Below are 26,899 nucleotides of genomic sequence, written 5' to 3'. Positions count from 1 at the left end.
ATCATCATAGATCATTCAACTCTTTTATAACGTAACCGAACTATTAACTATGACAATAGCTTAACTTTTCCAACGATAGTAACGGCAATAACTTCATTGTATCATTGATAATTATAATTTATGATATTAGTGTGTTTCGTCGATCAATACAACAGAGCTGAGACCACGCTAGCTGAAAGTCATGTAAAGTTTATCGATATATAAAGCGGAGTATAAAATGTGATTGTTAAAAAATCTTTTCTACAGCATCTTATATTTTAATGATCTAATTAAAATCTCACAAAAATCATTCTAAATTTTATTTCAGACTTTAAAGCAAATTAAATATCTCTTCAATTATCTCTTATCCATTTCTATGCATTCCAGTATTAAAATCTATAATTGCACTTCAACTTACAGTGCATATTCTACTCAGATTTTGGCAATTTTATACCAAACCTGTACCGCATTCCTATTTACTGTGTTCACGATATACAAGCATACTTAGACTTATATTAGGACGACGATAACCTTATTAAAATTGTACATTTGTACTAGCATACATTAGCACAACAATTTTCTTTACTTTTGTAATACAATGATTTGTACTGCCTTCAACGGAGACTATTTTCCCGTAATTAAGCAAGACATAAATAAAACAACGCCATCGTCATTACAACAAAGCCTATAACAGAAACTATACACGAATAATAACAGATTTGCTCTATATTACAGATATAGACAGAGGATACATTAATCCATGTAGTTATAAAAAACTATTACTATATTCAAAGGCAACAATTGACCATACACGATTTCAGCATACGCGTAATCTACTATATATCAAACGTGCGATAGCGTACAAAACTAATTTCAAAGCTAATAATTATTATTAACATGTTAAAGTTAATAAAGTTATAATTCCCGGTTTAGCGATTACCACCACTTAAAGTAACCTTGATAAAATCTAGAAGTTCATCTTTGCTGACTTTATCATCACGGTTGCCTTTAATCTTAGCAGTGTTACTATCCACGAAATCATTACTATCATCCCACGGCCAAAACAACCGTAATTCATGACATTGTCTTTTAAAATAACAAAAACACCCGTTTACTGTAATAAAACCTGATTAATTGGGTATAACAAATAATTTTTACAAAAGAAATTCGATGAAGGCTTCAATTCATGATGATATCTTAATAATATTAGTCTTTCTTTTATTTACCTAAAACTTGCAATATCTTCTTGAGGAAGATCATACTGACTCGAATTATTTGCAGTATTAAAGAAATAATATCTATTATGCGTATTACTAATTCTTACTACCCAAGGATCTACATAATACACGATAAAACAGAGTTAACTCTATTATATCATTTACAAAGAATACAACAAGTGCTATGTTTCAGCAGCATACCTAAAATATCTTTAACTATATACAATCCAGTAGGGATAAAGAAGCAACTATCGTCAGATTTATCAGAACCTACGATACAGCAATTCTTCCTTCCCCGAGATCCTTTCATTTTCTTAGATTGTAAACTATGACAGTAGCAAAAGTTGCAACAATAACTAAAACAATAATTCAATTAAATTAAAGCTAAATCTTGAAATAGCTAGCATAGTTACTAACCGTGCAAGGATTGTAGATGAATCGTTTAATCTGTGCAATAACTTAACCCTAGAAATCATTTATCATTAATTCAAGTCTTGAATAAATATAATAGGCAAATCTGCACATTTAGGATCTTCTAAAATCTTCTATGTGCTAATTCTTACCTTAAAGGAGTAGCCGTATTGATGGACTTCTTTTGCAAGGCTTTAACAAATTTTTCAGCATATCTCAATCTGATAAAATTCACGATATAAGACTTATGCCAGGAAGCAATATATCATTATACAGAAATAGACTGTTTTCACCTTTCTTTAATATGGAAATTACGATAATCATCACCACCAAGAAAAGCGATATCCACAATATGAATAGCATTTACGTGTTTCTGGCTTTTACCCTAACAAATAAGTCATCGAAAGAATAACGACTCCGTAAGCAAAAGACTTTGTAGCTTACAAGTTGTTAAAAAAACGAGGTCATTCCCCTTCGGGTTAGTCAATATCAGCACACTTTATGATTTACGTCTTGTAATTACTGTACATCGAACAGTTTTCCAGGTACGATAACATCATTTTTCGCAGATTATAAATATGGCATAAGTACTTTCAACCATGCTAATAACGTGAACCTATAATAAGAAATTACCTCGCCACGATACTCTGTTACAATTTCTGCTTCAATCAACGTGTTTTCCGGCATTTCTAAGTTTATCCGATTTTCACTATTTGATAGTTCTTCCCATTTGTTAACATCCATATTCCCGTACTTATCAAAACTCGTCCGATAGATAAACTTTCCCTGAAAATTTTAACACGTTAAGTAATTCTACCTAGTTTTTGTTTCAAGAATCCATACTAGTAACTTACTGATAAGCTCAGGATAAAATATCGCCGTCCTCCAGAAATCGTAAATCTATAATTATAGATAGCTGTCATTCTCTTTATTGTACTCTTAGTTACCTCTATAATTCTATTATTAGTCTCCTAAATAATCACAAAAGATAAAATTAGGTTACAATATCTGAAGGGAAAATATCAAACAAGTTTTTCATTTCGCATAGTCTTCCTACCCAATCATCTAAAGAAGTATTCAGTAACTTGAAAAATGTATCCCTTGGTGATGGTATATTTCGCTTACTCCTAGGATTGGTAGGAATCTAAAAAAAATTTGTAGTAGTACCTTATATAAAGCTATTGCGTTAAAGAATATCAAAAATTAATCATAATATATTACGGTTACTAACATTCCACAAAGTCAAACAGCCGTTTTTAATATCGTTTTGCTGTTGTGTAACTAAATTCCTGTAATACAAATCTCTCTTGGTTATTCTAAACTTGATAATATCATCAACATTATACTAGTAGTATGGCCTGTAGAACAGTAAAATACTAACAAAATAATCTAATTGAAACCTGTTTTTGGCAAAAGCTTGAATTTTTCGCAGAGCATACACTTGGGCTACACCAATACTATTTTGAAATGATGAATTTATCCTTTAATTAAAGAAAGATGCTAAACTTTATTCTATCATAAAAATCTCACTACCGTGTTACCTATTATTTGACTGCACAACATATTCAAAAAAAGCTTTGTCACCACGAATAACATCCAAAGGTACTACCTATACAAGCATCACGTCAGTATTAGATGTGTATTAGCAAAATGCTAAGTGTTTGCCTACATCCTAAAGTTCGATAATAAATTAATTCTAAAGAGCTCAAACTTTATTTATGACAAGTTCTTATACCTCCGTAACATCGAGATTATGTTTGCTAGATTTATCTTGAATTATCGTCCTATCATCTTGAAGTGCGTTAGTCATTAATTCAGCTCCTAATTCCTCATCTTGTTGATCCGATTCAATCTCACTATCAGAGAGCTTCAATGCACAAGGGATAGTTAGAATTGCAACCTCAGATATGCACGACACTTGACTAGAAAGTAGTTTACAATATCGTCCCATCACATATACGTCGATTAGATATTCATACCTGATTTGAATTTTCATTTTCACTCGTATTGAAATAATCCTCTTCACTACCTAATACGACAGTAACAGAATTAGTAAGATGGCTAAAACACTTTTCGTTTTTAACGTATTGTTAGACATATTGATTATAATAGCTGCATAAATAACACGTAGGATTATCTACAACAATTACATTGATTAGCTAACCTGAAGTCTTTTCACTACGTTTATAAGATGTCGTAAAAACTACAGCCTCTTTCCTTTCGGCCAATTTTAATTCATTTATCTTGTCATTTACACTATAAAAATAGTCTCTAACATCGTCTGCATTTCTATAACCTTCACAAACTATATACCTAAAGAAAAAGATATTATTAAATAGACGCAAATTTGTAGCCTACTTCGACAACATGCAAACCTTTCTGAGTTTGCAGGCCTACTAGTTAAAGGTTTCACTAATGATATACGACGGAATATACGATAGAACAAGTATAGTAAGCCAACACTGAATGGAGTAAAAATATCAAATAGTTTGCAAACGAAATTTCCTCCTAATAAAAGAGAAAGCAAATTGTCAATAATTAAAGGTATTACCGGTTTTAATTCTGCTGTTAGCATGTAATATTTATTTACTAATTAGACACAATTTCAATATTTTGAAACCATTGAGATAGTGTCATACCTTCTCGTAGAACACTGATAGCGCATAAAAACTGACACAGATACAGCTGTTTACTTAGAATCTCTTGTATATTCTCTTGCCCTTCAACAGAAAATCCCTAAGGATTATAAATAAAACAATTAACGTAAACTACGTCTTCGATTACCCTATTTCGAATTCACCCAATAACTTACACCATCCGCCATGGCAAAATGAACACCTCCTTCAGATGAACTGCGAACAAACTCGGCAAATGCCCTCAAATTTTCTGTCCGTGTTACATCACCGTCTCCATTAACACCGTTTACACCTTTGATAATTAAGTCATCATAAATAAGCGATAATTTAATTAATGATTACATACTCGTAATAAATTTTTAACTAACAACGAAATAATACTGAGTATGTTACCATAGTATGGCTCGAACGTTTCCGGAGTACCAGCTAAGAAATCAGTTAACTTGAAGTCGCTCGCATTCTTTGCTAATAACAAAATCAACAGAAGATAATTTCGACATTAAATTGATAGCGTAACTGTAAGAAGTGTCGAAAAGCATTTTAAAGTTGGTTAAATTATTGTACTAACGATCTTTCAGAGTGATTCCAAATCCTTTCGCGTGCCATCTTCGTTTCCAGAGTACATATTCCGTAAATCCTCCCGGTCCAGCGCAAATATCGGCAAAGTAAAGTATATCCAATGATCTTATCTTTTCGTTCTATGAATAATTTACCCCAATTTCAAATACCGTCAGTCATATTAAAAACCTAATCAATTAGATTATCGATAACTTTCGTATAATTACGAGTAAGTAAAATTAACTTAAGTTCTTACGCCTTTATCATCTCTTGGATTGGTAAATATATACTTATATACGTAGTCTAAATTAGCCATCTTCATAGCAGCTCTGTACGATGATAAAATTATCTCCATGTAAATCTTTCAGCTAAGTTATAGGAGTATAGTAGGGTATTATTCGATTACCTATTCAAGAATATCGCCCCTTTGATTGTCTCATAAGGATTAGCCCTAGTCCTAGCTTCGACCATTTCTTTGCTTTCTAATTCATCAAACATATCCTGAATAATTTTTATTATATCAGTCAATGATCGGCATAAAAAATCGAAATAACTGCTATTATATTCAAATTATGATAACACTCGAAGATAAGTCTACCAAATATTCCAACCATGCACACTTTCCAAGTTTACTATATCTGTATGATTTTATACACGCTATAATATGTCAATAAAAACCTTGCACTCTAGAACATCCTTAAGAATGTTAGGCTCACAAAAATTGGCTTCATCATCAATAGTCATCTTCTTCTACATGGATACGAAAATTATCAACTTCAGTACTGAGATAAATGATACTGTTAGAATATCGGAGTATCTTACAGCCATAATGGTCAAACGTTCGCATTGCATCATTACGTAGAGCTTAATTTATAGTTAATAATGCATAACTACATTACAAACATCGAATAGCCAACATCAAAGTAAATTGTTAACTGGTTATAACCTTTCCAATCTTCATCCAACTATCAAGTGTAGCTCTATCAGGCAAGGGCAACTGACACTCATCTATCCAAGTTGCCATTTCCTCGATATTAATCTATGAAGAATGATTGAATATTAATAATATAATTCGTGTAGCTTACACATATGGATTTATTCCACCATAATTAGTTCGTTACGAAAGATTAAACTGACTATGTGCAATTATTAGAGTCTAAAGCATGGATTGTTTTTATGGTCTAAAGCCTAGCATTACAATCAATACGTCCACTCTGTACAGGTAGATGATATACCTGTTCATCATCTACACTCCATTCAGTATCCTCATCTTGTTGAAAATGTTTATTCTCTGAACCAAGACCTCGGTGACCTCGTTGTTTAGATGCTTCAATAATATTTCTACGTCCTTGGCTATGCCTGCCTAACCCTTCACCAGGAGTATATTTCATTTTGGCCTGTAAAAATTACAGATAAAATTATTCTTCGATCTTAGCCGAATTCAAAGTTACCGTTTATAACTATGCTACCATTAACAACTTGATATTGCCCAACTATAAAAGATATCAAATAGTTACAGCTTTGATAATAATAATTATGTAACTAATCATTTTAGACTATTATTACTGTCCACAAAACAATTTCAATTTGCTTTACTTTATACTATAAAGTTGATGATTTCATGACAGCTATAGTCATGAAGCAGAGCAGTGCCTGCTACAGAGCTATTCATAATCTGACGTTTAATCAGCTGCGATAATAGTGATCCAATATCAATGTTATAACTATGATCCAAATGACTAAATTAATATCTTTACCAAACAATGGTAACACAGCGCCAATTGAATTGAGTTAACAAGATTAGATAAAAATTTTACCATCAACTTTTTAGCCACATTGCTGTAATTTCCAGGTATTTCTTGATAATTAGGTTGAGCGTCTTGAAATTCATTGTACTGATCTGCAAATTAGTTGCCCAAGAAATACAATATTATCAAATATCTATGATTAACTTTAATCATATATAAATGGCATAAAAGATATCTACTACTGTACACAAGAAATACAATATTATCAAGCATCTAGTCGTATGATAGATACTAGTTATACTAGTTGATTACTGTACTGTACTGTACTATTGCATGATAATAAAGTGGTCAGGGCAAAATGGATAGGACTTGTTGACTGCAAACTAGTTCAGTTTTACTTCCTAAAAGACAACCACACAAATGACATAAAAGGTATCTATTACTGTACACATAAGAAATATAATATCATCAAGCATCCATGATTAACTCCGGCTGTATTAGTAGATCACTGTACATTAGGCCCCGCCAGATCCCCCCCTATGTTAATGAAATACTACTACTTCTGCCATACTATAGAACCAATATACCTGTCAGAATATAATTGCTAATTTTGAACAGAAATAATTAAATGTGGCAGAAGTTTCATCAACGTATAGGGGACCTAGCGAACTATATAGGCCAGGTTGACTGCAAACGAGTTCAACTTTACCTTCATCAAGAATACTACACAAATTACATAACAGATATCTACTCCATACAAGAAATACAATGTTATCAAGCATCCACTCTTATGATGAACTATAGCTGTACCAGTTGATTACTGTACTTAATACTATGATGATAAAGTAATCAGTGAAAAATAGATGGGACATGTCAGTACACTAGTTGTACAGTATGTACTGTATTTTGCCCAGATTAGTTGATCATTGCAGCCATCAGACAATGTTGTGGAGGACTACAGTGCAATTATAGTAGCATAACTCGTGTTACTAGGACTAGCTAGTACTACTAGTGGCATCATCGATGTTTGATAACATTGTATTTATGGTATGGAATAGATGCCTTTGATGGAATTGGTGTAGTAGTCTTGATAGGAGGTAAAATTGAAATTGTTTGCAGTCTGACTGCGAACAATTACAATTTTACCTCTTATCAAGACTGCTACACCACATATTACATGAAAGATATCTACTCCACACAACAAGTACGCTATTAATTATCAATCATCTACTGGCAAGTCTCGTATGATGGAATACTAGTTGTACTAGTTGATTATTGTGCTATGATGATAAACTAATCAGGGTAAAATTGATCGATCATATTGTTGACTGCAAACGAGTTCAATTGTACATTTGTACCTCTACGAAGATTACTACACAAATTACGTAAAAAGATACGTGTATCTACTGCGTATACTAGTCTTACTAGTGAATTACTGTACTATGATGATAAACTACTCATTAGGCAAAATAGATAAGATATGTTGACTGTAAAAGAGTTTAATTTTATCTCCTATCAAGACTACTACACATATTACAAAAGATATCTACTCCATACAAGAAGTACACTATTATCAAGCAGCTACTTGTAAGTCTGGCATGATGAATACTACTAGTTTTAACTAGTTGACTACTGTATACTCAGTACTGTGAATCTGTGATGATTAACTTATCAGGCAAAATAGATAGAAGATGTTGACTGCAAAACAATTTGAATTTTACCTCCTATCAAGACTACTACACCAATTCCATCAAAGGTATCTATTCCATACCATAAATACAATATTATCCAGCATCGATGATGCCAGTAGCAGTACTAGCTAGTCCTAGTAACACGAGTTATACTACTATAATTGCACTGTAGTCCTTCACTACATTTGTCTGATGGCTGCAATGATCGACTAATCAGGGCGAAAATCCAGTAAGTACTGTACTGTACATTTAGTGTCCATGCAAGTAGGTAATGTTGACTTGCAAACGAGTTCGATTTCACCTTCTGCATAGACTAGCGATATAAATTACATGGAAGATTTTCTACCTGCATCTTCTTCAAGCCTAGCTCGTTTCGATTGGTGTTGCTCTTCCATTCGTCCAACTTTGCTGTCTTATACTAGTAGAAAATCAATGCTAACCTTCGATAGCCTGCTAATCCTAATCTGCCATTTAGTTGTCGACTGAGTGTCTAGGCTAGCAACGTGTCTGTACCACTGTAAGTTACAGTACAGTATACAGTATAAAGAGTGCTATCATACTGTAGAGTACAGTATTAGTAGTCGATGCCAGACTGATCACTCTTGGACGGACAGACCTTTTCAGCCTCTACCACTGTAAGTTACAGTACAGTATACAGTATAGTTACTGTATGCCATGAAAGAGTGCTATCATAGAGTACAGTATTAGCAGTCGATGCCAGACTGATCACTCTTGGACGGACAGACCTTTTCAGCCTCATCTCGTCCAAGTACAGTATTGTTTCAAACACTTGGTTATGAGAGTACTTTAGTATGCAGACGGACGATCTGAAATGGATTGATTTTTTTCTAAATTAAGCAATATTACGTGTTGAATCTTATTATCCGAGACTAAATTCTGCTTGAAAACACTTCTATAAGATCGTCAATGACATTTAAATTTGTACCCATGATTTGGAAAAAGGGACACAGAAGATCGATAGTACAGTATAGTAAGTAGTTATTTTCGATATGAATGGCCTGATTGAGTCAGAAAGTCTGTCTGTCTGAAATTTTGCCCAAGTGGTAGAGTAGATGTATGGCATAGCTGAGGACGGATAGCAGAATGAAAAGTCTTCTTTATCCTGTTGACAATATGATGTTCAAGCAGAGTATTTATCCTCTACAAAAAGCTATTCAAAAACCCATAAAATTCCAAGTGTTATATTGAAACAGCAGTATGCCGCCCAGCCATTAACCTAGACTGATTATATAATTATTCCCTCCGATGGACGGACATTGCCAAGGATGGCAAAAATGACTACGATACTGTGTTATGGTTCTTCCATGTCTCTTTTCTAAATCTCTAGTATGAATTGAAATAAGCTTTGACGATCTTATATAGCTGTTTCCAAGCAGTACTTGAGTAACAGATAATAAGATTTAATAATTGCTTTAATAAGAAGAAATCAGTCAATTCGACCGTCTGGATATCTCCATTTATATTGTAGGCTCTAGTATACGCTGCAGAATCTAGTCTACGGTACCATACAGCGCTTAAACGGCAGTGAAATCCATGTTAAGCGTCGAAACGATAATGTACCGTATAAGGTATTGGGACCTGACTAGTACCGTTTGGGTACCTGTTGCTTGGATCACCACTGTCAGATCGATGCTGTCCATACTAACACAGTAATGCTACAATCGCCCATAAAACACGATACTGTCTACAGTATAGCTGGCGTCTTTGTTGTGGTCAGTAGCCAATCAAATGCGCCCTTGGCTACCAAGCCCTCGGTAGGGATAGTTTTAAGCTTTGCTGCTGCATCCCATCTTCTCCCATTCCTCAACAAGCCTAAGACAGATTGAGCAACTCTATTGGGAAAAATGATGCCAATAACCTCAACATTATTGCGTAAGTCTATCTATCAGCAATGGCCATGTCTCTGTTTGCATTGGTCATACTTTACAAGCAATGATTTTCAATTGAATCGCTTCCTATACAATTATACTGGACAAAATAGGCTGCCAAGCAATGGCTACTGGCCATGCTCCTAGCACTATTCCATCAAATTAGATAACTTTGATATTATTACGCTAGTTTATGTAGAAATGATGGCTAGAACGCCACATTTTATTCGGTCACAATTAGTTTTCTAAATTATAACATAGCCATATTAAACTATTCCAGAACGATCGATACAAATAAAAATAAATAGTGGCAATTTGTTCTTACAACTACTACTGTTCAAGAAAATAATTCTGGTAAATACCACGGGATAACCTTGATGCCCATGTACAAATCATCAATCCATCCGAGATATATCTTGGTACACCTCTTTGTTACCTGTTATAAGTGATTGTTTTCAACGAATTGGACCCTTAGTTGTATCTGATGGAATTCAATCACGTTTAATGGTGGCAAGATGAAAGTGCCCTCTGGTATGCGACAATGAGATAACCACCAAGTGACAAAATGGCCTTTAGACTCCTTGTAGGAATACCTCTTGATAGATGGATTGATCCATGAATTTATTCATATTAGGAATCCAGGCATACTTTACTACTGTGTAATAGATAGGTATCGTTATTAGAAATCAGCTGAAAGAAGAAAAGTCTACAATCAATACTCTGATTGTCGCTAAACTTGATAGTTTTTCTCCCCTATAATGGTTTATTTATTTATGTTACCATAAGTGACTATGCAACTGTACTCGTATAGTCAAGCAGAAGAAGTTAAAGCTGCAGTTAGCTTATGATATAGAAACTGTATCAACATAACTTACGAAAATCTCATTTCGTAACATAGTCGTACTAGGCACCACTGATAATCTTTACCTTCGTTGGATCAATTCATCATTCGCTAATAGCTCATCAATGCCTACCATTAGCCATCAACTAGATTTAATCCAGATTGAGACATTTGTATATTTTGGACTCGTCAGTACTGTACTTGATACGTTGATATTACCCTTAAGGCAATAAACATACCTACTTATGCATATCATACGCGTATAATATCTTGGATTTTAGATGATACAGGATAACGTTAAGTATCCCAGTAACCTTATCTATTTACCAACTCAAACTGGCTAATTATGACTGAACTTTTTCTTACAAGTAATACGTTAAAATCATACTGTATTACTTAGCCTAAACAATTTTGAAATGCGCATTTCTAAAGTAATTTTATGAATATAGTTTATGCAAACTATACTCATCTACAATACGCGATAAAAGCGATACTTTACTATCAAAGTATTAACTGTAACAAATTGAAATGAATAATTCTTCTCATCATTCCAACTGACTTTGAAATTATCATACTGTATATTGCATAATAGGCAATGCTAACCGCACCGCCCACTTACTAACGTCTAAATCGACTGTCAATTCAAGGTAAAATGCAATGTACTTACGCGTATCAATCGAATTTTACCTTCTTCCCTACCTGTTTACATTGTATTGGTGATGAGTTTCACTTAATGGACTGATTTCAGGAGTAACTATTTGCTATTATTTACAGATTCTATTCAGCAGCAGCTTCTGCTTTTAACGTAACAACGAAAGCAAAGTTAGAAGAAATCAGACAAGCAGGTACTTGGAAAGACGAAAGGGTCATCACTACACCACAAGCCGCAGCAATTGCAGTTGAAAGTAGAACAGATAACATTCTTAACTTTTGTGCTAATAATTACCTTGGTCTCTCGGTAAATGCCTTGTTATTTAGAAAAACTCATCATAAGAAAATTTTTAATTCTTTGTGCTATGGGAAAATTATTGATTGTCCATATACTCATACATCGGATGTAAATGATAGTCACAAAGTTGTCCATGTATAAAGTATTTATTGATAGTAGTAACTGATAATCTCTGCCGTATTGCCATGTGTGCATTCTTTCTAATCATACGTTACGGTATCATGTATAATAATAACCATATTCATCTTACTACAATTTTAGTCTCATCCACTAATTATTAGCGCTGCCAAGAACGCTTTAGATGATTATGGTGCTGGTCTTAGTTCGGTTCGGTTTATTTGTGGCACTCAGGTAATAAATAGTACTCCGATATGCCTAATTACTTTAGTTTTAAATATCCGAACAGCAACCTTCCTCATACATTCCTTTTCATCCAAAAATCACTAAATATGCCATTATTGTCATTAATCCATGTTGGTAACACTATACGAGTATATTTTTAGGACATCCATATTGGTTTAGAAAACAAAATTGCAAAATTTCACGCAAGAGAAGCAGCAATCCTATACGCTAGTTGTTTTGATGCTAATGCTGGAATATTTGAATGTATCTTGAGTGAAGAAGACGCCGTATTAAGCGACGAATTAAATCATGCTTCGATAATTGATGGTATACGTCTCTGCAAGGCGCGCAAATTTCGCTATAAGCACAGAAATTTACAAGGTTCGGCTACGAATTCTATCAACACTACATATTAAAAAGGATTATCTATCACTTATGCTATAAGCTGCCCATCTTGTACCTAAGTAAAATTTAGTTTTTTGGTTACTGACAAACTACCTAATTAGCACCTGTTAATAACGAAGGCTAAATTTTTAAATCAGATCTTGAAAGCAAACTTGCCGAAGCGAAAGATTCACCTACAAAGTTAATAGTGACAGATGGAGTATTCAGCATGGATGGTAGCATTGCGCCTTTAAGGTAGCGTATAAATTCACTTTTAGCCTCTAATTTAACGGCAATAGACGTTATATACACTTCTATTGACTCAAAATTAGAAATTACCGTTAATACGTATTTCATTGACCTTAAATTTAATTTAATTGATTAAACTTACTCTGAGTATGTGTTAAATACATATAAAGAGAAATTTGTGATTTGGCTGATAAATACGGTGCATTAGTATTCATTGATGAATGCCATGCGACAGGATTCTTAGGAAAGACAGGACGGTACGCTAATACTTTCCCTTTACATATGAACGAGAGTTAATTTCTTGAATTAAAAATGGCATTATGTATGTATCTAGAGGAACCGAAGAATTCCTTGATGTTGTAGGACGTGTTGATATTATCAATTCTACCCTCGGTAAAGCCTTAGGAGGTGCTGCAGGTAATCTACCGAATGAATATGATCCATCTCACGGGCATAACTAGCAATGTTTTAAATGATTTCTTCTTCGGGCTAGGTGGATATACATGCGGATCTGAGTCTCTTGTGGCTTTGCTACGTCAGCGCTCTCGCCCTTATTTGTTCTCAAATTCACTACCCCCACCAGTAGTTGCCTCTGCGAGTAAAGTATTCGATCTTTTAATGGACACTTCAGAACTAACCCAAAAATTACAGGAAAACACTCTAAGATTCAGAACAAAAATGAAAGCAGCGGGCTTTAACATAATTGTAAAGCAAATATTACTTCTTGCTATCTTTTGTCTAGATTATAACCATCTCATACGTAAACGATTATATTGTTGTAGGGAGATAGCCATCCCATTTGTCCTGTGATGTTAGGAGATGCACGCTTAGCTAGCCAATTTGCAAATGCTATGCTTGGTAATTGCCTAATTGTAATATACCCCAACAGGGTGTATACTTTTACAATAATACTGATTAGTCTTGTTTCATAATTGCAGAAAAAGGTATATATGTCATTGGATTTAGCTTTCCCGTTGTTCCCAAAGGTAATAGCAAAATTGCTAAAGTTAAAAAATTATACAGTTGTATTTTCTACACCTCTATTTCTTTTCGTCTTGAGTTATTGTATTTACGTATTTTATACAATTTCCGTGGTTTCTGTTTATACCTTACTTATGTATGTAATAGGCAAAGCACGCATTCGTGTGCAAGTTTCAGCAGCCCATTCAACAGAGGATATTGACAAGTGCAGCGATGCCTTTATAGAAGTTGGAAAACAACTGGGTGTCATTTCATAAGGATTCACATATTACAACGCCCTAACCTTTCAAAGCATGACTACTTAATAATAAATCAAAGTCAAAATTAATTGGGTGTATAATCTCGAAATTGATGGGCATGAAAATGACAACTTCGATTGATTTCTCTATATAAACTAATGCTACTATTATAGAAACAATCAGTCAAAAGATTGCTTAAAACGTGGTGGGCTATATTGACATTAATTGAATTAATAGGCTGTTTTTAGCGTTGCACTATTTTAAATATTATAAAATATTAATAAGGACACCGGTAAAGTAGCTATTTCTGTTAGTAACATGTTTCTGTCGCAGATATCATGATCTTTATTAGCATTACAGATAATCGATGTCAATAAATCTTTAAAAGATTACAATTTGCTGTTGTAAAGTATTTGTTTAATAACCAGCTTTCTGCCACGATAATTTTGCATTAGGTCTGTTATGAATTCAAGATGGTTGTATGAATCGTCTTAAGTATTTAATATAATTTTCGACTACTGTAATAATAACTTAACTGCCTCTTACTGTAGCGTAAGTAACTTAAGAATACTCCAGTCTCTTTCTGCTTAATTCCTAGGGTAGTTCTGGGATAAACTACTGATCCAGCTTGTGTTGCTCGCATTACCCTTTTATCCATCACGATATACCTAGAGGTACCGTGCTCCCTTTACATCTACTTAAACCATTCAGTCTCGAACTAACTATCCTAGTATACTGCTATACCTATTGACACAATCAAACGCGTCCTAACAGTATTATACTTGCACATGCTTCATCAAACCTAGCAAACAAAACGTATACCCATTTCCAATTTGATTTAAAATAGAAGTTTATAAATCATTGTTATGTCAAAAAATGATTTTAAATATCAACCATAGAGGTCATTTGTACTCGATGCAGGAGTACACATAATAATTTTCTAGTTCAATCAATGCATATTATGGATGTAGCAAAACCTCAATCAGTCTAGCTCTGTAAATTAATCCATTTTATCATGATTGTATTTTTATTGCTATTTCTTGACTATAATAAAAGAAGTACCATCATCATTTTCCATACGGAATAGTTATAGCGCTAACACAAATGATTATGGAGATCTACTCATGAAAAAAAATGCAAGCCACTCTTATTATGAATATCATATGAGAATTTGCTAACATTTGTTGCATAAGGAAAGAAATTGATAACTCTGTAAGAAGAGCGTAAAAGATATAGGCAATTGATAAGAAAAGTGGGGTATTTTCATTTCATTCTTTGCATGGCTTCATCAATACTTAATGAGGAAAGCACTATCTAGAATTTCATTCTGTCAGTACGGTGTAAATACGGTTAACTATCGATTATTATTGATGATTACCATATTTAATAAATTATTATCATTAATTAGAAATATATAGGATAAACAAAGTCCAAAAAAGAGCAAAACACAACAAACAGTAAAACTATAGTTTGCCGTTCAAAATAAATAAGCTACATTGGAATTTAGTGATACTGGAATTGCTTGCTTACTATGTCAATAATCTTTCTTTGTCAAGATTAAAAGAAATAAATTAGTTCATAACCCATAATTATGGCCACTAGACTAATATTATAAAATATCTTTTTGTAATCATGATAGGTAAATTTGCTGTAAAATAATCATACCGTAACATAGGTCAGAGCTGAAGCAAGCCACTCTTAATTCATTGCATCTTAAAACTTAATCTAACTATGTACTAAAGTGAATGATATATGATGCGATAACAACTTGTCGATAAATTGTCTTGTAAAATTTGAAAAATCAAATCGTATAGCAGGCGATATGGATAGATGTGTCATTGCAAATTTAAGTTTACAACTACCGTTTTTCTTAAGATTAGACATCAACTTAACTCATTGCAAACAAATTCAGAAAGATCCTGATATAAAATAACTTTAGATAATGATAATTAATCTTTATAATTCTTTTCGATAAATATTAAAATTGAGTATTATCTCATCTGTATTTTAATTACTTGCGCAACACTTTTTCTTGACAAACTCATGTGAATTCGTCTCTGGTGAAAGATGGAATGTGGATGATTCTGAATAACTACGACTTGTTACACTTCTTCTTATTAAATTTCTACCACTGCCATTACTAGAGCTCTTTCGAATAAACTTAGGTAACCGAGTCTCTTGATTTTTATGCATGATAACCGTCGTTAAAGCAACCATAGCTTCATGTAGGTTATAGGCGCCCTTAGCACTAGTCTCGGTGAAAAGAGCATCGTTGTCCTAGAAGAGAAAACAACATACCATTGCTCGAATTAATAACCTATCAAAATTTACAAATTTGACCACAGGCAGAATTCGTTTTTGTATATTTTATAGTTGATTTTCTGCTTATAATTCATTTCAGATATAAATAAATCATGATCCTTACTTTAGCTAATTTAATTCCATCTTTATACTGAACTCGTCGATTTTTATCGGCTAAATCTGCTTTATTTCCTATAATCATGACCGTTGCATAGTCTTCTTTACCATCCTGTGGTATCGTTAGATAAATAACAAAAATATTCAATACACTGATATTTCCACATTCAATTTTTAATTAATTTAAATAAGCAACAAGCAATGGATGAAAATTAAGCAAAAAAATTTCCTTATATCGTTTTATTTAATACGATAGCTCAATTACTTGCAAAAACTACATAAATTATTGAATTGCAATCTTTATCAAGTAAAACTTCTTACTTCAACGCTAAACATCCATTCTCGTAGGCTGGCATATGATAATGGATTACTTAAATCATACACCATGACAATTCCATCCGCTTTTCGAAAATATGATTTGGTTAAACTTCGAAATCTACAGAAGTATTCACGACAACAATTAAAAATTAGGTATGATTAATCTTAAACAATAACGTATTAATTCTCGTTTTTAAACATCAGCTGAATTAAAAAGTATTACTAGATATATTAAATATCAATATTGTAGACGAAAATAGCGAAATAATCTTATAAAATATTCAACAACTTAAAATTAATTATTTCAAAATCTATAATATCAGCAATTTCTAAACCTAGTTCTACCATAGTGGATAATAATTTACTCTTCTGCTATTTTAGCTATTTATACATTGATTAGACAATAATGACGAAATAATCTCGCAGAATATTTTACTACAAATCTTAAAAATAAGCAATTTAAATCTAGCTAGACGAAATTTAAATAATAATTCCTATTATATTGACATTATTTAAAGATATAGCAGATAGTAATTAAGAATTAATTTCGTCAACTATTTTACTTTAAAATCTTAAATATCAGTGATTTAAATGTAGTTTTGCCAAAATTAAATAATAGTTTATTCTCACTCTATTTATTTTTTTATTAATAATTGATAAAGCAAAAATCTCAAATACATCATATTAGAGCATTATTGTAAAATCTTAAAATCAGCTATTTAAATCTACTTTTACCTAAACTAAGTAATAATCTATTCTCATTCTATTTTTTAAATAAAAGATAAAAGCAAAAAAAACTCAAATATATCATATTAGAAGCACTATTGCAAGATCTTAAAATCAGCGATTTAAATCTAGTTTTGTCGTAACTAAATAGCAATTTATTCTCATTGCGTTTTTAAATCACTAGTAAAAGGGAAAATCTCAATTGTATAAGATAGAGGCATTATTGATATCTAGCGAATAGCAAAAGGCGAATGAGCCTTCAGACTGTTTTACCTTGTCAATGAAAATTTGTAAGTAAAACAATTATCTTACCTTTCGTGCCCTGCTGTATCCCACAATTGAAGCATAATTTCCATTCCATTAATGATTAAATTCTTAACTTGAAAATCGATAGCAATAGTAGCGCTATAACTACTATTAAATTGATCGGTGCAAAAACATTGAACAAAACTAGATTTTCCAACACCGGAATCACCAACAAAGACAATTTTGTATTCTTTTTTCTTCAATAGCATATATTGCGTTTCTTGCAACTATATTTAAATAATGGAATATCGATTAGCGCTAAATAGCAATGATATTTAATAGAGACCTTACGTAAATATTTATCTATAGAATTGATATTTTCTATTTGTATAGAATATACTGATGCTTACATCTTCTATCGGCTGAGGAAAATGAATATCTGGTAAAGAACCTCCATCATGTTGACCTTGTGCTACTGCCACTTTCTTGATTTCTGTCATTTCTGTCCAAACTTCATCATCACTCGTAGTAGAAGACAACATTTGCTTTCGTCTTTCTTTAATGCCTCTATTATTCTCAGTCTTACTTTTATCCACCTCAATTTCAGGCTTAGGGTCTTCGTTAGTTTGCGGTATATCTTCTTTAGCACTATTTTGTGATTGACTACTAGTGTTAGACACATCCATTTGGCTCGAGACCCTGTCTTGCTTTTGTAAACTCTTTTCTTCGTCAGAACTATTTTGTTTTGCATCCAACTCTTCATTATCATGACTAATCTCTAAAGGATGCTTATGATAAACAGTGTCACAACTTCCAGTTGAACTTGCTATATTGGTATTGCTTTCATGATAACTTTGAGGGCTACCTTTCCCAAGTGATAAGTTCTCTACTGACTTAGATCTTTCTTCCACTGGGGATATTCTAGCCTCGTCTGGACAACTCCATGTTCTATTATTTTGCCGAATAGAAGCTGAATCTTCTTCCTGTAAGCTTTCCATTGAACCATTTACACTAGTTACTAAGCTATTCATGTTGCTATTCAGTGGACTTTCATCATCATCAGTAGCCATGGAACTAAATAAACCCAAGGATAAAAATGGTCGTGAACATAGAATCAAAAATTAGCTCAATTCTTCATATTCGATTTCAGAAAACGTAATAGGTAGTAATTTTAGCATATGATAGTAAAATCAAAAACTAGAGCAATTTATGACATTCGCTCTCGAAATAGGCAGTAAGTAAAACATATGTAAATAAAATCATAAACTAAATTTATGACATTCGATCTTTGAAAGCGAAATTGGGAGTAAGTAAAAGCATATGAATATAGAATCATAAACTAGCGCAATTCATGGTATTCGATCTCAGAAGGCGAAATTGACAATAAGTAAAACATATGGAGATTAAATCTTAAACTAACACAGTTTATGGCGATCGATCTTAGAAATGGAAATAGGCCGCAAATAAAGCGTATTAAATAGGATCATAAGCTAGCACAATTTATTGTATTCGATCGCAGAAAGCGAAAATTAGAGGGAATTTCTCTCTAAAATCAGAGGTTACGCTTGGCTTGACCTTCATTAGGTAATCGAAGAGGCCTTGTAAAAATTATAGAGTTGGCTAAATTACAGGAAATGTTTGAACTAGTTGTATTGTACCATTAATGACATTTATACCTAACTACTTCTCTGAAATTAAAAATCCGTGGTAAAAAAATAGCTAAACGTTTCAAAACGAAAGAATAAAACAATTTTACATTACTCTTAACTTACTCTTGCCGTTTTCGGCCATGAGGGAAATACTTTGACATTAAAGAACCAGCTCTAGACAATGGACGATTCCCACCAACTAATCTCTAGCAAACAAATCAAGATAGATATAAAGGAAGAGCTCGATTTTTTGACATATTATTATATGACATAACTAAATTTGAAGAAATTAAGTTTTAGTGAGCTAAAAAAAGATGTAAGATCAAAATAACGTGCAATACAATCATAGTTACCTTTGCTAACGTGGGACTACCCTTCTGTTGTCCATTTATATGTGAATGATTTTCAGCTTTCCAGCTGTCTGGCAGTATGGAGGCCTGTAAATTTTTAATCTTTAAATGCTATGATCACTAATCTTTACTACCAGTTTATTTTTCTCCACCCTATCTTGATTAGCTTACCTGGATAGACCGATTACCATTTGTAGCTGGAGGGCTACTATCATGTATTAATGCATCTTTATCATCTCTTAATTTTTGATTCATTTCCCTAAGATTATTTTTTTAGTATTTAGCGTAGAAATACTGCCAGTAAAAAGTTTCCTTAACTGTTCTATCGTTATGATATCACTTAGATTGTCAGTATTGCATTAAAAATTATTTAAAAATCTGTAGCTAACAAATTCATATATCAATTAACAGGCATACGAGCAAAGCAATTATTGCTAACTACACATAGGATATACCCATATTAGAAAAACAAAAATTATCGATTATTTAGATACGAATGAGATAGTTTCTCTTAATCCAACACAAAGATCTCTCAACGGATAATAATAAGAAAATTTGTAACGAATCTCAACTACTCACTCTTGTACATTGAATAATGGATCTGTATACATGGTATATAGGACTAAAATATAAATAGAACTACAAGCAAATTCTGAGAATTTACTCATGCAAATTTCGGAGTAAATAGAACAGAAATACTTACCTGAAGGAATGCATTCTTTTAACTGTCATTGATTTACATTCAAACTTTAATTCATGATAACTATTGCTTTGGCTTTACTTACTGTAATTTTGTTAATTGCGTCCTGAGGCTTTCATGTTCTTTGGCTAATCCAGCTGACATACGAAGTGTTGTCCTGTAAGTAGTTTCAATAAGTCAGAGATAGGCTGTAAATGTTGACTATCATCTTACGAAGTAAAAATTAAGGCTTTAGGAGAAATGAATGATAGGATTTGGCTAGTACAGAATAGTAAGAGCATACTTAATTCTAGCCTTTCTTTGCTTTTCACTTTCCTCTGCTAATCTCTCTATATCTCTCTGTCGAACTTTAACTATCTCTTGTGATTCTTTTAATAATTTTGATAGATCTCGATTTTCCTAGTGTAGTAGTACAAGCATAATAATCAAGGATAATAGATAGCCTTGGATGACGATCTATCTACGAGATATACGTAGTAGAGAAGGTGCAATAGGATACAATGCTTACTTTCAGTAATCGTTCCTTTTCTTCTTTATGTTCATCTTCCACGTTTGATAATTGTTCTATCCTATGTCTTAACTGTGTTTTATAATTAGTATAATAATGAGTTAAAATGGAAATATTAAAACTCTAGTATACGTGTAGAAACGGTCTTTAGCTGGAAATATCTACTATTTCATGATATTACGTTACTAATTACACCAAATATTAAAGTCTTTCTCAATCATATCAATGTTTGTACATATTTACATGACTAATAATAATTTAATTCGAACTAGATATAAATTACTATTACTATAAACCTTACTCGAAAAATACCGAAAAGTTTACAAAAGTACGCTAATATTTTGTATCGTATACGACAATAACGCTGATATGATTCCGATATATGTTTAATAGCTATTCCTAAGATTCTATCTCAGTAAGCACGGGTATCCATAGTTTACAAGAGATATATTAATATTCTGCACCGTATGCTATGACAATGTCGATATGATTCGGATATACGTTTAATGGCTATTTCTAAGATTCTATCTCGATAATTACGGGTATCAATAACGTTTACACACCTTTTCTTTGGTGTTAATGACTTCTTGTAATAATCTATTTCGTTCGTTTAGTTCTTGTTGTAATTTTTCGCGAATCTTTCTTTCCTTTACCTCCTCCTATAGATCCAAAAGTAATGATATGTCTTAGCGACCATGTTATAAAGTTAATTTTTCACGATATGTAATTGAAGAAAGTAACAACTATATGCAGTAAAGTAAAGAAGAAACTTTTGAAATCTAATCTCCTTAAGCAGTTAGAGTTAATTTTAATCCGTAATTCAGGTATTGCGGTACCTCTCTTTTAGCTTTTTCTCTCTCTTTAATGATTTGTATTTCCATTTCATCAAATAAAGACTTCATAGCATTGTCGTATTCTTCATATTTACTACATTTTTCCAAAAAATATGAAAGAAGATTTAAGCACGGGGCATATCATAAATTTATATTCTTAACTTGGTCAAAACATCATCAATATTTTCAAAAATAAAAAAATATTTCTTTATTCTTTACTAATGAAGTATTAATAATGCTTGATCACCGCATAAAGTTTTCATTATTTCATAGTGTTAGCTATCGAATCATTCTTTCAAGAGCAAATAGTAAACCTTACTCTACTAAAACTGCTGGTAATTAGAAGTCAATTAACTTTAAAATATTACTTTTTTATTCTATACTATAGTACAATAAGCTACAATGGAAGAAACTAATTCTATAGTAGCAATAAAGAGAAGAGTATTCAATAGAAGTGTATATCAACTGATGAATAGCATTATCATAAATTTTAATTAAATATCAATTGATATTTCCTATATACGAGTACCGCATGTCTTGCTATGAGAACAATATCTTTGGTGGTACATGATTATTATAGTTAAATTGATTACAGTAATGAATTTTAAGCTAAATACAAGAAATTAGATCGAAAAAAATATCTCGATAACGCTACATGTAAAATCTTCTACAACTATAGCAGATAAAGTCCAACTTTTATTCCCTATAAATAGACCTCATATAATACCGGTATATCAAAATAATAATAGTTCTGCCATCGATGTGCTCGTATTTCACTTACTTTCTTAGCGCATTTTCTAAATGATCAGAGTTAGTCTTGGCTTCTTGAATATCGAGAAAAACTAATTCAACAAATTCTTCAAATAGCGGCGACATATTAGGATCATTTCTGACTTTTGGCCATATTATTTTTAGCAGTTTCTCGTACCTATAAAGTAATGATTATCATATTCAGTTCTTACGAAAGTCTTCAATTTACCCATCATGTAATACTGAACAATTTATGATTATTTTCTTATTACTACATCAACATCCGCTAATAGGCTTATTCATTAATTAATTATCAGTGGCCACATTTCTATTCAGTCATAAATCACTGAAAATAAATATAAGGCCACCTGAGGTTTAGCTCAAGACACTATTCTGCTACTATAATTAATGAAGCCAAATTTAGTGATTGATTAATCATTCTATTGCAACGGTGAAAACATGAGAATAGTAGCAAATAACTGCCGCCCATAATAAGCATCTAAGACAGAATTTATATTCAACGGTAATTTAGCTACTAGATGGTATTTTCTTGATATAGATCAGCAGTTAAACTAGAGTTATCTTGTCAGCTAAGCTGTCTACTGACATGGTTTGCAAACATGATCGTATAGATTACTTGCAATTACTAATTATTCCCCAAAATGTGAACTTATATGATTTAGCATCGCCGGAAGTAGTCACGGTAAAAGGATCTTAGCCAAATAGGATGCTGCTAATTAAATTAATTTTCTCTTCATATATCGAAAACTTCTAACACGTCAATATCCAATAGACTAGAAAACGATTCGTATTTTAATACTCTCTATTCCTTTTCATCATTACCTATCGCATCAATTACTCATGTATAAAAACAACGGGTTAATACGCTCCTAAAATCAAGTTATTCAAAGCTATTACTGTATATTATCATCTTTTCACGTTCGTCGAATATAATATTACGATCAAGAGTAACATAAGGATTTGTAATTAAGTTATACCGTTGTCTTACTGTAAAAAAAAAAGATCATTTACATTATTCTGTCATCCCTACTTATGCCGTTAAACCCTCCCTTGAGTGATTCGCTTACTGAATCGATACTATCCAAGTTTCCTGCTTGTATTTTAATACACTTTGACGTGTATTGAAAAGTTAACGAGTAAAAGAACCCAGAAATTAACTAATTGTTAGGCTAAGAAAGAAAGAACGAAAAGATATTACTAGATTTGAAAGGAATCAAATCTCCAATGACCTTCTTCATTCATCGACTAAAATACAGTGCTCTAATGCCCGATCCGTTACATTATAGTTAAGATAATAATGTTGTTGTCGTATCGGACAATCAATGGAGCAGATCTTAAGGTAACAATAATAAATGACATCTTATCATAGGATTACGATATAAATAAACAATACCCTTCTCTTTACCATATTATTTCTTTCTCATCATTATTTAATCTATTGTGGAAAATGACTAGAGATGTTGGCGACAGTAGGCACCGTATTGAAGATAGTTTATAGTTCAGTCGGGATGGATTCGATATTTTATCTGTCTATCAATATGTACCAGGCCCAAGTAAGATATCCGAAATAGAGTATTAATTAATTCTTTCAAATTAGTAAGCAATAAGCAATGACAAGTGATGATATTGACCGGAAATATCGACTTTTGTACCCAGCCTTCTCTTTTTTTACTTTGACACATCTAGTGTAAAAGTGACATCAACGCTCATCTCGCATTAAAATGTCCAGATATACATATGTAAAAAATCTTGCACGATGGCCATTTTCATCGCTAAGCTCTATAGCCGATTCATATCGGGAAGTTCTACGAATGAAATGAGGACGACATGGCAATCTACAGTATTAAAACGAAAAAAATGATTGCTATTCTAGGCAATATACACCCACCATAACATCTTCCCTCATCTTAAATATCCTAATATGCATATGTGCATAAGCATGACTATATACTGCTAGTCCAATAGATGGCAGCTGCTACACGAATAGAACTCAGGGCGATGTGGCAATCTATCCAGTGAAAAATAATGACAACTACTCTACGGAAGATACAATCTAACATTATGATTTAATGATTTCTTTGATATAGCGAAGCACAGTATCGTCTGTAATTGAGAATTTTCTTTCTCAATTCTCTGTTCTATTTCTGTGCCGTAACGTTCAATTGCTAGGCTGGATAGAGCAATTGAAAGACCCAAAGTAAAAAACAAACTAGTTTGAACTCATAAATTATCTTTGACTTTTTATGCAACATTTCTCTTTACGAGTAAAATTGACTTTTCTCTGTCTGCAAAGATGCTATCGATCATATCTTTTTCCAAACTAATGTGAAACCTCAAGTTCTGAATAAAATTAGATCGAAAATTATTTTAAGAGTTTCAATTTGTGATACGGTATATTCTATTTCCGAATAGAATACGTATACAGCATTCTACCCCGAATTTCTATTTGTTTGTAATGATTATTAAGTACGGTATGCGCCTTCCGCAATGATTTTGCTCCTAGATAATATCGGACGAAGATATTAAGATCTTGTCTGCTTAATTTATTTTATCTAACATTTTCTAATACTGACAACTTATATGATCTATGTAGCTTTAATTATCTAAGTGATATTTAATCGTCGCATCCCATTTGTCGAATTAATTTTTACCGGCACTCAGTAAATAAATATTACGTAAGATGAATATAAAAAACGATCACCTGAGACAGCTATAAAATGTAGCAAGTTTTTTATCTTAAATATTAGTGACATTATTTTTGCATAGGTAGACAATAACTGGCGGAAGCTTTTAGAATGATTAGTGGGGTTATCAATAGTTTAGATGTTACACCGACTACTTTATACTTTTAAGGAAGAGATAATTCGGGTAACATAGAAATATGTTGGCAGCAAATGTCTATTCGATAACCTTGGCAAGAACGAGGTAAAATTTTGGATTAGATTAAAATTAAGTACTGGGGTACAGTAATGAATTGAGGGAAAGTGATCTATACGGTAGCCAGCTAAAGCTTTCATTGCTAAGAGAAAGGCAAATAAATTCCAATTAATTACCATACACAGACGGTCAACGTTATGGCCTGAGCAATTAGGGCACTGTTAAATTTAAAATGAATTATATAATATCTAGACCACGATGTTTATATCCTGTTGTTGTCCACTAATCACAGGCAAAGACCCCCATCTTGCTTCCGAGCTATTCATTCGCGGAAGGAATTTTATTAATATCGAAAAAGATTAACGTAGCATGTTTGATCCATTGACATACTAACTGTAAATGTATCCGACAGTATTCACTTTATCTAGGGGATTAGGTGTAAGATATACGCAGCTGGTTGGCTTACTTCTTGAAAGATGACAAAGAATGCCAACAATAATGATGATTCATAATGCATATAATAAAAGCAGCAGGCACTGTCAGCAACAGTAAATGATAATAACGTGCTTTTAAGATTTTTTGTCTTATTATCAAGACTTAAAATGAGATTAGGGAATTATGCAACGTATTTCAAGATACGTAGCTGACTTTACGATCATGATTGTTGGAAATGGACGACGATGATAAAATAATATTAAAGACTAAAATCTAGATGAGGACCAGGTGGGGATGATAATTTGGCACAGCTCTTGTTTACTACTAACAAGTTATACGCCAATCGCAAACATGAAGTCTGATAAATATGGCTTCTTCCTGTCATAGTACAGTATAGAAATTGACAAATCAACGTTAACACGAATCAGCGGTTAAAACTAAGCTATGTTCATTGATGACACCTAAAGTACAGATTTGTACTCACGTCGTATCAGGTACTCGGGAAATGAATAGAAATATCATAAAACATTAGGTACGACTACTTGATTTAATCAAGCAGTGACTACGATCATCGATGGCTACGAATTCGTATTGAGTAAGGAAATCATATAGAGTTAAATGAAGTGCTAAATGGCAGGGGAAAAGATAACTCCAGAATATAAAAATAATATAAACTACAAATCAGACTCGTCTCTTGCATTGCTATCATTGTCTATCATCTATTGAAAATCTATCGAAATAACCGAGTGTATTTAACGTTTAGTTGATTAATCTGCTGCAGCTATCATTTATAGAATATCTTAGTAACCAATTAATTTGCTGTAGAATTAAAGTTGATTATTAATTCTTGAATGCTGAATTGCAGTAAAATGAGTATTTAGTATGCAAAGTAATTTCTTAGAAAGAAATCAATATGGATATGAAATAGCCATAAAATCATTAACCAATCCTCGG

The 26,899-nt window shown here is 32.5% G+C and overlaps 4 protein-coding genes across 4 annotated transcripts; 1 reads left to right on the top strand and 3 right to left on the bottom strand.

Moving 5' to 3' along the window:
• Window positions 1-908: 908 nt before the first annotated feature.
• On the bottom strand, window positions 909-8,635 carry TRIADDRAFT_51728 (uncharacterized protein; the record flags this gene model as incomplete). Its single annotated transcript, XM_002107789.1, has 27 exons — window positions 909-1,065; window positions 1,206-1,314; window positions 1,398-1,522; window positions 1,614-1,661; window positions 1,760-1,828; window positions 1,901-1,992; window positions 2,241-2,393; window positions 2,462-2,578; window positions 2,665-2,751; window positions 2,989-3,088; window positions 3,149-3,216; window positions 3,343-3,474; window positions 3,587-3,636; window positions 3,772-3,920; window positions 3,983-4,115; window positions 4,247-4,343; window positions 4,420-4,535; window positions 4,637-4,708; window positions 4,812-4,941; window positions 5,058-5,130; window positions 5,208-5,302; window positions 5,480-5,551; window positions 5,748-5,840; window positions 6,037-6,198; window positions 6,619-6,701; window positions 8,271-8,309; window positions 8,587-8,635. The coding sequence occupies 27 exons, from the start codon at window positions 8,633-8,635 to the stop codon at window positions 909-911; spliced, it is 2,670 nt and encodes an 889-aa protein (XP_002107825.1).
• Window positions 8,636-11,790: 3,155 nt separating this feature from the next.
• On the top strand, window positions 11,791-14,132 carry TRIADDRAFT_19375 (uncharacterized protein; the record flags this gene model as incomplete). Its single annotated transcript, XM_002108590.1, has 10 exons — window positions 11,791-11,928; window positions 12,181-12,270; window positions 12,423-12,642; window positions 12,804-12,900; window positions 13,065-13,151; window positions 13,229-13,311; window positions 13,388-13,599; window positions 13,677-13,752; window positions 13,833-13,880; window positions 14,023-14,132. Coding segments are annotated over 10 exons (1,161 nt in total), but the record flags the coding sequence as incomplete, so codon positions are not given.
• A 2,151-nt stretch (window positions 14,133-16,283) lies between these two features.
• TRIADDRAFT_6445 (uncharacterized protein) lies at window positions 16,284-18,070 on the bottom strand (the record flags this gene model as incomplete). The annotated part of the gene is made up of 4 exons (XM_002107788.1): window positions 16,284-16,391; window positions 16,540-16,631; window positions 16,847-16,968; window positions 17,889-18,070. Coding segments are annotated over 4 exons (504 nt in total), but the record flags the coding sequence as incomplete, so codon positions are not given.
• Window positions 18,071-19,374: 1,304 nt separating this feature from the next.
• On the bottom strand, window positions 19,375-22,738 carry TRIADDRAFT_51725 (uncharacterized protein; the record flags this gene model as incomplete). Its single annotated transcript, XM_002107787.1, has 10 exons — window positions 19,375-19,420; window positions 19,595-19,677; window positions 19,825-19,908; window positions 19,993-20,080; window positions 20,607-20,678; window positions 20,805-20,920; window positions 21,030-21,101; window positions 21,593-21,688; window positions 21,866-21,956; window positions 22,644-22,738. 10 exons carry the CDS (start codon window positions 22,736-22,738, stop codon window positions 19,375-19,377), a joined length of 843 nt encoding a protein of 280 aa, XP_002107823.1.
• Between the last annotated feature and the right edge of the window lie 4,161 nt (window positions 22,739-26,899).

This window comes from Trichoplax adhaerens, genomic scaffold, assembly GCF_000150275.1.
Source record: "Trichoplax adhaerens TRIADscaffold_1 genomic scaffold, whole genome shotgun sequence".
Classification (NCBI taxonomy): domain Eukaryota; kingdom Metazoa; phylum Placozoa; class Uniplacotomia; order Trichoplacea; family Trichoplacidae; genus Trichoplax; species Trichoplax adhaerens.
Note: the sequence above shows the minus strand (reverse complement) of the source record. Positions and strands in the feature narration are given on the sequence as shown.